The 14,075-nt window shown below is 42.7% G+C and overlaps 2 protein-coding genes and 1 long non-coding RNA gene across 3 annotated transcripts in view; 2 read left to right on the top strand and 1 right to left on the bottom strand.

Moving 5' to 3' along the window:
- Positions 1–361: 361 nt before the first annotated feature.
- LOC133606023 (uncharacterized) overlaps positions 362–14,075 on the bottom strand; it is a 31,460-nt gene continuing 17,746 nt past the window's right edge. The window contains exon 3 of the long non-coding RNA XR_009815212.2: positions 362–3,048. This is a non-coding gene — a long non-coding RNA (uncharacterized lncRNA). The remainder of the gene's footprint in view (positions 3,049–14,075) is intronic.
- lum (lumican) lies at positions 2,800–5,192 on the top strand. The gene is made up of 3 exons (XM_061959837.2): positions 2,800–2,945; positions 3,384–4,262; positions 4,351–5,192. Exons 2-3 carry the CDS (start codon positions 3,389–3,391, stop codon positions 4,503–4,505), a joined length of 1,029 nt encoding a protein of 342 aa, XP_061815821.2. The 5' UTR covers positions 2,800–2,945; positions 3,384–3,388; the 3' UTR covers positions 4,506–5,192.
- Positions 10,072–12,594, top strand: kera (keratocan). The gene is made up of 3 exons (XM_061959836.2): positions 10,072–10,305; positions 10,718–11,587; positions 11,655–12,594. Exons 2-3 carry the CDS (start codon positions 10,720–10,722, stop codon positions 11,816–11,818), a joined length of 1,032 nt encoding a protein of 343 aa, XP_061815820.2. The 5' UTR covers positions 10,072–10,305; positions 10,718–10,719; the 3' UTR covers positions 11,819–12,594.

Consider the following 14,075-nt stretch of genomic DNA (forward strand, 5'->3'; position numbering starts at 1 on the left):
GCTGCCCACTGCTCCCCTCATGGGTCAAATGCAGGGACAAATTTCACCACACTTAGTGTGTATGTGACAATCATTGGTACTTTAACTTTAACTTTAACTTAATATATGTGTGTGGTTCCTTTGCACGCAATCGGCCAAATATTTTTTAGCCCAATGCAGCCCCCAAAGTCAAAAAGTTTGGACACCCCTGCCTTAAAGTGTTCCTTGTAACTGTGACCGCAAAAAGCACTTGATTTCAACAAAAATTGGAAAATACTATTGATGTTTTACTGTTTTTTATACTACAAAGACCTAAAAGTAGACAATAGATGGCAGTAAAAAAAACATACTCATCACAGCTTATTGTCAAATTACAGCAGTTTTAATGAATTGCAACTAATAATAACAATAATGAATTATAATTACAGAAAGAGACACCACCAAAGGCTCCCTTATGGTCTGTTGTCTGCTCTGTCGTCCACAAGTTGCAGACATTCTCCATGTTTATCTAAGCATAGGACAAAGCTGAGAACCCACAGCAGAATCTGCAGGGATTGGTTGAATTTGTGTGAATTGGCAAGGTCGCGACATCCCAAATTCCCGCAGGGATTTATAATGGCACTATTTGAACTGTGGATTTCAAGGTTACAGCCGTGGCATGTTTCGATGTCAAAAACCCTGGAAATAAGGTTCTGATTTTTCTCAAGTCATAATAACTCCAGCCACCAGATGGTGTCTGTTGCCTGCAACGATCAAGATGGCTATTATTCTGTTGCAAGGCAATCCCTTTTCTCATAGCTTAACCTAATAAGAGCGACTCATCCGCGCATGCTGGATGGATTGTTAACATTGATTTGACATATAAAAACATTTGAAAACTGCACGTGTTAAGCTTGATTACATAATAAATAAATACGCTTGGTAAGTGACTGTGAAGTTGATGTGGATTCTGTTAGTTCAAAGCAGCAGCATCAATCTGTTGCCCCCATGTGGTGGTGAGGCACATTGCCTCCATTCTCTTACACGCGCACGCACGCGCACACGCACGCGCACACACGCACGAACACACGTCTGCCGTCAAAACCAATTGCTTTGAGGCTCATTACCCACAATCCAGCGGCTGGTTCCTGCGGGTGTGATGTGGGATTTGAGATGTGTTAAAAAAAAAAAAGAAAGCACCCTGAGAGTAATTTTTCCATCTGCTTAGCTTGCAGAAGATTTTCACATAGTAAAAGAGCATATGCACCCAAACTTGATCTCCCTCCTCACCAGATAATACCTAAAAGCAGATGTTTTACGGATTTGCGCGACTTGTGCAAATAATACGCTTTTTCACTTCCTTTCCAACAGTAACCTGACATTTACAGTCCGTCTCCTTACACATTATCATTGCACTTCCTTAAGGAGATTCCGCAGCACATGTGCCCCAACGAGGGCTTGCGTCCAGCACATGGCCACACGGCAGCGACAGAAGGTGGCGTCTGGCTGCTGTCTGTGAGTTTATTAGAAGACTCAGTGTGTCGGTGCCAAGGATAGGTCCCAGAATATCCCTGTTTGCTAATGCTCGGACCTGAGGAGAGTCCCTGTAGGAGCATGTGCAAGCCGTTTAAGAGTATTTCTTTGCACGTATACACACAAGTGTGTTTGTGTGTCGGGTTGTTTTATGATATTTGCTGCAAACTTTGGCTTGCATGCTAATAATAAAACTGTTAGATTTAGTTGCAGACTCATCATGATCACATAGACCTGTTATAAAGAAGACTGTCCATAACATGATGGTTCGAAGTGCATATTATACGCTACAGAGGACTTGCGTTTGAATATGATCGCAACGAACAGAACTATTTATTGTAAAACTGAATTCAAACAAAACAAATGTAGCCTTGAGTACATTAGTATGGCAGTTATCATAGCGCTATGACCAAAAACAGCACATATCCTCTTGAGAGCCAGCATCCTCCAGTAGACATTTGTGTTTTGTACGACAGGGCTTTTGGATTTCCAAAATGTGTAACTCTGACTAAAGACATAAATGTCCACTGCAGAAGACTAAATTGCAGAGTTTGATGTATTCTCCTAAGTATTCCCACAATCCATAGATCCATGACGTGAGGTTGACAATCCACAGCATGTTTTCTTTGCCTTTGTCGTCATTGAGTACAAAGTTTTCTGGGAAAAGTGTTGACATAAGATGATTTTAGCCTTGACAATGTTAGAATTTTGACTGATCTGTTTTTGTCTCTGATGATTTACAATTTGTAGTCTCCAGTCATAGTATTTCAATGAACTTGGTCTATGAGATTCCCCCACTCCTATCCTGAGTGGAGATAATGTTTTGAACATGTGTGAGATCACATATCCATAATCTTCAAAGAGACGACGACTGGGTCTGGTATGCAAGTGGAAGAAAGTGCGACCAATGCATAGCAGCCGCAACGCCCCGGCGTGCTTTGACAGCGTGATGGACGTCCGCCCCGGCAAATGGGGGAGGCATTTGGATTGTAAAAACAACCCCAACCCCCTGTTCAATTGTGCTTATTAAATGGATATGGTATTAAAAAAAATTCCAAGCAAAGCCACGTGAAATCAATTGCTACCTTCAATGTTGTAGAATACTTTTCTGGACAATGTTTGTCATGTTTTACAACTTTTTCTAACATACCAAGGTGATATGAATCATTGAGATGTTTACAAAAGGTGACACCTGTTGTCATTTTTGCACACTTCCATCCATACCATCTTTTCAATTCCCTACTCCTCCTTCTGCTCAGTCGCCATCCTCCTCTTCTCCTCCTCCTTCTTCTGTTTCTTCATCTCCCCCCCAGTTTGCCTCTCTTTCTCCTCCCCCTGTCTGTTTCTTTTTCCCCTCTTCTTGTGTTTCTCTCCTGAGACGTCCTCTTTTTTTGAACACTACGACCAACTGGCCCTCCACCCCACGCAGACAGTACGTCGTGAGAGGAGCACAGGTAAGCCTTGATGAAAGGATGGATGGATAGAGTTGGTTAGTTCTTGAGATTGGTATGTCTTTTGCGGGTGTGAGCTTTTAGCACATCTGCATGGGGACTGGTTCTGCAACAAAAAGAAGCAATGCATGAAAGAAAATGAGTAAGAAGGGTTTGTAGTTTTGCAGTCTTACACTTTTCTTAGGATATACAACACTGTAGTCAGCATTGTTAGGATTTGTATCGCTTCAACCTTTTTTTGTGTTTAAGCGTTCAAGGATTCTTTGCACATCTGTGTTGCGTTATCGCAGCAGGAGATTATAGATGAATGGGTGTTGAGGGTTCGACTTGAACTCTTGACCGATTGTGTGATCCTCCGTGGAGTGGGTGTGGTACTACCGCAAGAGCTTTGTCTGGTTCTTGCTCTAACATCTCGTTTCCCACTTCTCTGTCCCTCTGCAGAAGCCATGTTTCCTCTTCGTGTACACCTGTTGGCAGTGCTTGTCAGCCTGGCGCTGTGCCAGTATGAGGACTACGACTACATTCCCATGACCATGCTGGGACCCTCCACTTCCAACTGCAACCGCGAGTGTGAATGTCCCATCAACTTTCCCACCGCCATGTACTGTGACAGCCGCAAGCTCAAGTTTGTCCCAGACGTCCCATCAGGTATCAAGTATCTCTACCTCCAGAACAACCAAATCGATGAGATCAAGGCTGGCGTGTTTGACAACGTCACCTCCGAGCTGCGCTGGCTAGTGCTGGACAACAACCAGATCACCAACGGAAAGATTGCATCAGGTACGATCGACAAACTGACCGCATTGGAGAAACTCTTCTTCAGCCACAACCAGCTCACAGAGCCGGTTGTCCCTCCTTCCAAGGCCCTGGATGAGCTGAAGCTAACACACAACAAGTTGAGCAAGTTCCCCTCCGGGCTGCTGAACGATAAAGAGAACCTGACCTCCATCAACGTGCAGCACAACCAGCTCACATCCGACGCCATCGCCGGAGCGTTTAAAGGGTGCAAGAGGCTGCTGTCCCTCGATGCGAGCTACAACAAGCTAAAGAAATTGCCAGCCGGCGTGCCGGGTTCTCTGGAAATTCTCTACGTTGACAACAACGACATTGACAGCATCGCATCGGGATACGTGAACAAGCTGACGGCTCTGAAGTACTTGAGGGTCTCCCACAACAAGCTGGTGGACTCCGGCATCCCTGCCGGAGTATTCAACGTGACGTCTCTGTTGGAGCTAGACCTGTCCTTCAATAAGCTGCAGTCCATCCCTGAGATCAACGAGCAGCTGGAGCAACTTTACCTGCAGGCCAATGAGATCAGCAGTGAGTGGGAATCCCTCTAGGTTTATTTGGTTGTTTATGTTTAGCTTTTCACGGCTCACTTTAATGTTTTCTTCAATTGTCTCCTCAGAGTTTGAGCTGTCAAGCTTCTGCAAGTACGTCAGCCCTGTCAACTATTCCCATCTGAAGCACCTGCGCCTGGATGCCAACAACCTCACGCACCACAGCATGCCTTCTGAAACTTCCAACTGCCTTCGTGTGGCCTCCGAAATCATGTTCGAATAAGGACATTGCCCTTCTTTAACTGTCTTTCTCCTCCGTTTATGGACTCACTTGTTGAAAAAGGTCTCTCAACAAATCAGATAGTTCCAAAAAGTAGAAGTATCAAATTCAATACATTGCCAATATCCTAATGATACAGTATGTAAAGAGAGAGCATGATATGTTTTTTCCTTTTACGTTAATGTTTTCTGCCAAACAGCTCAGGTTGCTAACCAGCTTACAACAAATTGTAAGATCTCATTGAGTAGCACGAGCTGGTTAGCAACTTGGTCTACAACGGTATAAACGTGTTGGAATTTTGATTATTGAAAACACACACTTCAAACATTCCAACTTGACATGCTAGTGTGTCTAACAGAGACAAGGAGTAAACAACAAAGTTAGCACCTCCAACGTCTCGGCCGTAGTTTTAATTTGTCGTCTGTCTTGTATGTTCCGTGTCTAGCCTATATAGTGTAATGTTTAAATAAGCCAATTGCTGTGCAAAGGGCCAGCAAGTGTATAATTCATGAATACATTGTAAAATAACTTTTCACTATATTGACTTAATTCTTGAAATTGCTTCTCATAGAAAGTTAGCTTACTCGTCAAGCTAAACGGTCACGTACGTGTTTGTTTTTGTATACGTTCCATTACTTGCATGAATTCAATGGTATTATTCTTTAATAATAAACTACAGCTTTTGCATTTCTGGCGCTTCCATTGTTGTTTAACACGTTTTAACACAAATGGTCAACTTGTTATAGAAACATCACATTGTTTGGATCATTTCTTGCCTTTGAATCTTATGAACTTACTGTGAGGAATCCCAACTCAGTTGAATAAACATTGTTTCCTATACATTTGTATGGCGCCTTTTGATATAACGTGTGTGTGACACATGAAAAAACTGTGACAAACACCAAAATTAATTATGTCTGACTTGAATGAATGGTTAAATTGAGAAAAAGTCAAATGGCTAGCATAGTTCATAGCTAACTTAAAACTTGGTCATTGTTAGCTTGCTAAGACTGCTGTATTAACACCCACCTCGACACAAAATACTCCATAGATGCTTTAAAAACACTTTTTGATTGGGTACATTGAAGATGACGTTATTTGTTTAAAACAAAAGAAGAACAGGCCGGTGTGTGCTTGCTAACATGGCTAGCCGCTAACTTTAGCATGCAAAGTCCTAGTTTCATAAGTCTTCGGTGTTAGTAATGTTGTTTGGAGTGTCGTTAAACTCACTTTTATTGGGTGTTTTCTAGGGGTGTAACGGTACACAAAAATTTCGGTTCGGTACATACCTCGGTTTAGAGGTCACGGTTCGGTTCATTTTCGGTACAGTAAGAAAACAACAAAATATAAATTTTTTGGTTATTTATTTACCAAATTTGTAAACAATGGCTTTATCCTTTTAACATTGGGAACACTATAATAATTCTGCCCATGTTAATCAACATTAAACTGCCTCAAGTTTTTGCTCAGATTAAATAAAATGACAAAACTTTTCTTCTACATATAAAAAGTGCAACATTAAACAGTTTCAAGTCAACTCATCATGCTTAATTTATTACAGCATTTGGGAAGCCTGTAGTTGATTTTTATTATGTAAATGTTATATTTTTATCAACATGTGATAGCAGGGACCCTGCCATTCAAAACTAGGCTGTTACATTACTAATGATTAATGTAACTAACCACACACACACACACACACACACACACACACACACACACACACACACACACCGCACAATGAGCTAACACACACACACACACACCGCAAAATGAGCTAACACACACACACACACACACACACACACACACACACACACACACACACACACACACACACACTGCAAAATGAGCTAACGTTACGCTAAAAGCGAATTAGCCCTCACCTCAAGCCAGGACTGCGAGCGAGCTGAGCTGCAGTTTGTTTCTAGAACGTCAACGGGCTCATAGTGATGTTACTAGTAGTTGACTGGGAGGTTTTATTTTGATTTGGGGAGAGTCCGCTGCCTGATGCTCACCTGCTAAACACCTATCTGCTAACCCCACCGCAAAAGCACTGACAACATGCGCTCTGAATACGCACTGCTGATTGGCTGTTACCGCTATGGTTGTAACCAATCAGATGGTTGTGTGGGTGGGACAATGCTGGGTGCCGTGTAGGAGACAGAGGCAGAAAGCAGAGCAGCTTGTTAAGACTTTAGCTTAGGCGGCTACTTCATATGTCCGTGTGGAAACTCGTTTGGTACACCTCCGAACCGAAACGGAACCCCCGTACCGAAACGGTTCAATACAAATACACGTACCGTTACACCCCTAGTGTTTTCAAGTTTATACTCACATCTTAAAAGCTAACTGGCTAGCAATCTGCATGATAGCGTACTCGACACCACTTGTGGCAAACTGCAAAATTGTTGCTATTTTTCTTGGCTCGTCATACAACACCATTCATGCAGTTTCACATTGCAGTAAACAATACATTTGAGACCATTTTGTCTTCAATCCGAGAATTGTCTTCTAAATTTGCGGTTTTGACTCGAGGCCTTTTTTTTCGTATTGTGGTTGAAGGACAATGTAGAAAACGCTAAGTGGTAACATTTTTTGGCGTGGTTTTGGCTTCATTTTCCAGCAAGAGCAACATGACACAAATTACACAACGAGAGAAAGCTGGGGTGGACACAAGGAATGGAAAGGAGCTTATTGGGTGACAATATCAAAAATATTTTCTTACACTTCTTCACAATTATTTCCATATGTGGCAGTGGCACCATGCATAAAGTTTTATCATGTGACCCAAACGCGACAATTTTGAGACAATGCATTCCCTCATAAGGCATACAGTATGTCTGTCTATAGGCTCCAGAAAATTCTAAGCATTTTTACATATTTCTACTAGTGCCAGACCTAACCTCAATATGTTCCGATATGTACCACATGCGCAGCAATCGAAAACTATATGTGTAAGTATATGTGGCAACAATAGCTTTTATTTAAATAGCAAAAAATTTTCAAGGTAGGTGTTTGTTATGAAAAACAAAACATTTTAATTTACTGTCACCCAATACGAGGGTCATTTAGAATGTATTTTTAGTAGTCCTCTCAAACTTAGAACTTTTTAAATCAGATTAATCACACTTGAATTTTGACTTATCGTGATTAATCTCAGTTGCAACAAAAGCGTTGCTTCATTTAACAGGGAAACTTTTGTTGACAACAACATTGTTGACATCCACTCCTTGTTGTCAATACACCAGTAGCATTTTTGCTGGAAGCTGCCTTAAAGCATATTTTGCTTTTAAATGTTTTTCTAGCAACCCGCGTCACCTTTCAGGTAACCATTCTTGGTAAAGATAAAGGAGCAATTGCGCTCAAAATAAACTGAGCAATTAGTCTGCGTTTATACATTATCAATGCAATATATTTTTGTGATTAATCGCATGCGTTAACTTTGACAGCCCTAATTATTAGTCTACTTCCATGTGTCTTCTTGTACTGACATCCTATTTTTGTCATGACCTGTAGCATAGGTCATGCCTTGTTTTGTTTTTTGGGGCGTTTTCCTGTTTGGTTTTTAGTTTCTGTCCAGCGCTCTTATTTTCTAGTTTCCACGTCTTGTTTCTTGCCTCTACAGCACCTTTACTTTGTGTGCCAGCGCATCTTTTATCATTTGTAATTAAGTCTATATAGGTTCAGCTAGTGCTACTGGCTTTGTTGGTTCATTGTTAATATCACAGTACTGTGTTTAATGTGCTATCGTCACCCTCACAAGCTCTTTTGTTTTGCTGTCTTAGTTTCGTGTCGTGTGCACTCCATAGCTGCACTTCCCTGCTTTTGGACATTACATTTACTTTTACTTGCATGCCGTTTGCTGTATTGTGCATTTTGGGATTTACGACTACCGCTATTATGTGACCCAAACGCGATGATTTTGAGACAATGCATTCCCTCATAGAGCATCAAAAGATGATAAAGTATAATTCCACCTTGTTTTGAAACATTCAATAATTTTTGGGGTTTTCTACAAAAAAACATCAGTAAGATGCACACTTGGTAAGTATGTTCTGATAAGGTCTGAGGGGTGAAAAGCACTTTAATGCACTTTGACCCTAAAGCAAGTCCAGATGAGGAGAGAAAAAAATTGCTGTTTCCGCACAATCGTCCACCCTACTGCACGACACATGGTGAACTTCAAATAGTAGCCGAAAAGTGCAGACCATTGGAAGAAAACCCATCGACGGATCGCAGGAAATGATGGTTTTTTTTGCAACACGTAAATAGTGCAAGGGTAGCAGTTTTGCCATTACATTACGTACAGTATTTGTACGATTAATTTTACCCAATGTACATCAATAATTTCCAAAACCCCACAATGTACGATAGTTTGACATTGATCAACACTTGGCTATAAGCAAACATAAACAGGATATATCTTACCTACAGCCAGGTTGGGGAAATGTTCTGCTTATTTAGATTTTAACCAATACTAAAGTAAAGTTAAAGTACCAATGATTGTCACACACACACACACTAGGTGTGATGAAATTTGTCCTCTGCATTTGACCCATCCCCTTGTTCACCCCCTGGGAGGTGAGGGGAGCAGTGAGCAGCAGCGGTGGCCGTGCCCGGGAATCATTTTTGGTGATTTAACCCCCAATTCCAACCCTTGATGCTGAGTGCCAAGCAGGGAGGTAATGGGTCCTATTTTCATAGTCTTTGGTATGACTCGGCCGGGGTTTGAACTCACCTACCAATGTCAGGGCGCACACTCTAACCACTAGGCCACTGAGCAGGTTAGTTAATACCAAATTGGTACTTGAAAACGATGTTGGTGCTTTAACTGTACTTAAAAAATGGAAAACATGCTAACTTTTGTAAATAATCTTTTAATTCTTATGGAATTTTGTGACATTCATTTTAAATAGACTAATTACTTCAATTATTTGAATTAAATGATAACTAAGTAATGCATCCAAAAATAGGAAATGCAATCCACCACAAATTGTCATAATTATAGCAGACATACAGTAAGATTACAATCCGATAATTTGAAGCTTCTGGTCAAATAGGACATTGGTCATTTCCCATCTGTCAACACTGGTGGGTAGATCTTAACTCTTGTAAATCTTGTTAAAAGCGTCCTAGGACAGTTCTAGGTTGTGTGTCATTGTGTGTCCTATTTGCAATCGTTTTTATTTGACGCACCTCTCCCAGATTACACTCACAAGATGGCAAACGTGCAAGGAAGCTCTTAAAGGACTTATTGCTGCTGTCCAAATTAGCAGGGATTATCTTGTTGCATTGCTGATGCCTCCCAATGTCGTAAATGACGCAATTGGCCAAATGAGAATGCATTAAAATCCCCTTAGACAAAGCTAACAGGATCATTAAGGTCAATTTTAGGAAAATGCAATGAAAATACAACTAGTTTAGATTTGTTACAAATGACAGGACTGTCTAAGATAGCTGCATCAAAGGTGCTGAGGCTCATTCATTGATGGAATTAGCGCAAAGAGTGGCAGTGACCTTCTTGGGATTTGCTGGTTCATAAGAGATCAAGTGCAAAGAGGGGAAGGAAGTAAGACTTGTAGACATGTGGACGAAAGCAGACTACAAGCGGGTATAAAGTTGCCTTAGCCTCGTTCTAAGTGGGACACTAGTCTCGCAAAGGGCTTAGCGCGTGATTCCACACCTTGGGACATCTGATTAGCTTGAAAAAAGAAAAAAAAACACAGTACAAATAGAAGGTGAGCGGTTTGGTCCATGACGACTTGCAGAAGGGAGGAAACTTCTTGTGACAAAAGCTAAGGTAGGAAAACTTACAGATGAGCTTTGACCCCTTAAAAAAACAGGTGTTTTGTCTTTGAAGACTGTCTGTCCACACCACGGAGGAAAGGTCCAATTCGTTCCATAGCGCATTGAAAAACAAAAGCCAGATGTCTTCTGCTCAAGAGCAATATATGGACAAAGAGGATAGCAAAACTGACCTCATCATTTTCCTAGCTTCTGTTGTGTTGGTCTACATTTATTTCTAATTTTTCCTAGCAGATGTTTATCTTTGCTAGTAGAAACTGAGTGGAAATGGAAACCACAGTCTAGTTCCTAAGAAATCACAATTTAGTTTAGGGCAGCCATGATTGACCCAGAAAAAGTCTGAAATTTGTGTCATGGCCTTACCAAGCGTATTGATTGTTGACATGATGTATTCCTTTCTATCATAGGAATGTTCAGCAACATGGTACCGCTCCTCTGCATTGTGTTCCTACTGGTCCTTTCGGTCCATAGCCAGGACATGCCCTACGACCAATTAATGGCCCAAATCCAAGCTTGTCCCCAAGAGTGTCGTTGCCCTCCTAACTTCCCACAGGCGGTCTACTGCGACAACAAAGGCCTGAAGAGCATCCCCCAAATCCCTCCCTTCACTTGGTACCTCTACCTCCAGAATAATCAAATTCAGGTCATCTCCCCTAACGCCCTTCGCAACGCCACTCAGCTGCGTTGGGTCAACTTGAGTCGCAACAAGATTGCAAGCGAGGGAGTGGAAAAGGGTACCCTTGATGCAATGTCCCGCCTGGAGCACCTCTACATGGACGACAACCTTTTGTCCTGGGTGCCATTTCCTCTTCCAGCCAGTCTGGAGCATCTAAGTCTCTCCCGTAACCGGATCTCTAAGATCCCTGACGGAGTCTTCTTGGGTCTGGATAAGCTGACTCTATTAGACCTCCAGGGGAATAAGCTGATGGATGATGCTGTGACTGAGGTGAGCCTCAAGGGTCTTAGCAACCTGGTCCAGATCAACCTCGCCAAGAACCAGCTCAGCAACATGCCTTTGGGCCTGCCACCCACCACCACGCAGCTCTTCCTGGATGGCAACAACATTGACAAGATCCCTGCTGATTACTTTAAAGGTTTGCCCAAGGTGGCGTTCCTCCGGCTCAACCACAACAAGCTTGGCAGCAGCGGCGTTTCTCAGAATGCCTTCAACATTTCCAGCATTTTGGACCTGCAGTTGTCCCACAACCTGCTGACGGAGGTGCCCCTGATCCCCTCGGGCCTTGAACAACTTTACCTGGACCACAACAACATCAAGAGTAAGTCCCCTAAAATGCTCTCCATTTAAGAATTTGAAGGAGGAGTCTTAATTGTTTTTCATTTCAGGCGTTAGCGGCGCAAACGTCTGCCCCATTGGCATTGACACCATGGACGCCGATGACAGCGCTCCACGGCTGCGCTATCTACGACTGGACGGAAACAACATTGAACCGCCCATTCCCAGGGACATCATTCTGTGCTTTCGTCTCCTGAGGTCCATTGTCATCTAGAATTTTTGTAGACAAATCACATTTTCTACCGCTAATTCCAATTCAATGGACCACTAGTTGTGCCTTATATGCAGTAGTAACTCATCAGAAGGAGTACTCCCCCCACATTCCAGCAAGTACTTTATTTTCTCTGCTCAAGAGACACTGCTATATACATCAGAGTAGTGAGCAGTATGGTTTTACTATACACTGAACACACAGCCTTTATGGTCTTCATTCCACTTGGGAATGCCCTACAGGTGCTCGATCAGGTTCAAGTCCAATGAAGGCACCTGATCATCTTGGAGCTGTTTGGGCTCTTTATCATGTTGGAAGACTGCCATGCAATGCAGTTTCTGCTTCAGAATGTCTCAGTACATGTTTCTCTTCAATGAACCGCAGGCCGTCCACAGCACTCATGCAGCCCCAAACCATGCTGCTTCCTCTACCACCATGCAATTATGTTCTTACTCATTTGTGTCGCCAGATATTTAGACAATAATGGCTGTGTGTAGACTTGTGTATGTTTCCCTTGTATGAACCACAGCTCTCCAGTGCCGACAACAATTGTGCAGCCCCTAAACCATGCTGCTGGAAGACTGCCATCCGATGAAGTTTCTGCTTCAGAATGTCTCAGTACATGTTTCTCTTCTATGAACCGCAGGCCGTCCACAGCACTCATGCAGCAACCAAACTATGCTGCTTCCTCTACCACCATGCAATTATGTTCTTACTCATTTGTGTCGCCAGATATTTAGACAATAATGGCTGTGTGTAATAATAAATGATAAATGGGTTGTACTTGTATAGCGCTTTTCTACCTTCAAGGTACTCAAAGCGCTTTGACACTACTTCCACATTTACCCATTCACACACACATTCACACACTGATGGAGGGAGCTGCCATGCAAGGCGCTAACCAGCACCCATCAGGAGCAAGGGTGAAGTGTCTTGCTCAGGACACAACGGACATGACGAGGTTGGTACTAGGTGGGGATTGAACCAGGGACCCTTGGGTTGCGCACGGCCACTCTTCCACTCCGCCACGCCGTCCCTGTGTAGACTTGTGTATGTTTCCCTTGTTTTCCCTTGTATGAACCGCAGCTCTCCAGTGCCGACAGCAATTGTGCAGCCCCTAAACCATGCTGCTGGAACACTGCCATCCGATGCAGTTTCTGCTTCAGAATGTCTCAGTACATGTTTCCCTTCTATGAACCGTAGCTGGCCAGTGTCCACAGCACTCATGCAGCCCAAAATCATTGCTGGATATTTAGACGATAACAGCTGTGTGTTGACTTTGAAGTTACGTTTTTCTCAATGAACTGGACCAACTCCAGTGTTAGCAGCACTCGTGCAACCCCAGGTAATGTCGCTACCATGCTTGACAATTGACATTAGGAAATTATCTTGTTACTCACTTGTGTTGCCAGATGTTTAGACAATAACAGATTTGTCTTGTCTCATTTTCAGTAGATATTAACCTTATACAAGCTGTACACTGACTATTCTAAAGTACATTGTACCTTGACAAGGTATGCTGTCTTGTTGTACTCACTTTTGTGAGATACTGTAAATTGAAAATGTAGTTAATAAAACAAGATGGCTTGTTTTCTATTGTTTAAAAAACGAGTCCAGTACTTTTCTACAGTATGTGCAACTATCTGCTATTAGTGATTTATTTTATATATATCAACTTTCCAGGTAATGTCTATGGCCAAAATGTCAATATGCTGTTTACAGTTTTAATAAGAGTACTGAAAATAAAGATGTGAAGACCCTCCAAGCTAGAACATCGCCCAAAAGTGTCACAAGATCAAAAGTTTCTTTGATCGTGATTGGCCGACACCTGTGCTCAGACCGGCTGCTTTGAAGCGAGGGCCTTCCTCCCAAACGGGGGACTTCCTCTCAGCTCCATGCTAACAGGGGCTCCGACAGAGGTCCCATTGTGTGCACGGGCCCCCGCATCACACACACTCACACTCACACACGCATGTATATGCACATGAAATGCCAACTTCAGGAAGTAAAATATTTTAAGTCTGATTCAAAAACAGTCCTAGAAAAATAAGGGATAGTTTTATAAGATGCTGGGGGAGCGCTCTTGTTCTTTGTGTCTGATGTCTGAGCGATGTGCTGGGGACTGGTTGGGTGGGTGCCCCCCACCCACACCACCCCTTCCTCTCCCGTTTGCCAGAGTGACCAAAAGCAACCTGCTCTGGTCCAATCAGCCTCAGTGCCTACCTTCACACGTAAGCGGCACTCAGGTCCGTCTGTCTGG

Source organism: Nerophis lumbriciformis, linkage group LG05 (genome assembly GCF_033978685.3).
Source record: "Nerophis lumbriciformis linkage group LG05, RoL_Nlum_v2.1, whole genome shotgun sequence".
NCBI lineage: Eukaryota > Metazoa > Chordata > Actinopteri > Syngnathiformes > Syngnathidae > Nerophis > Nerophis lumbriciformis.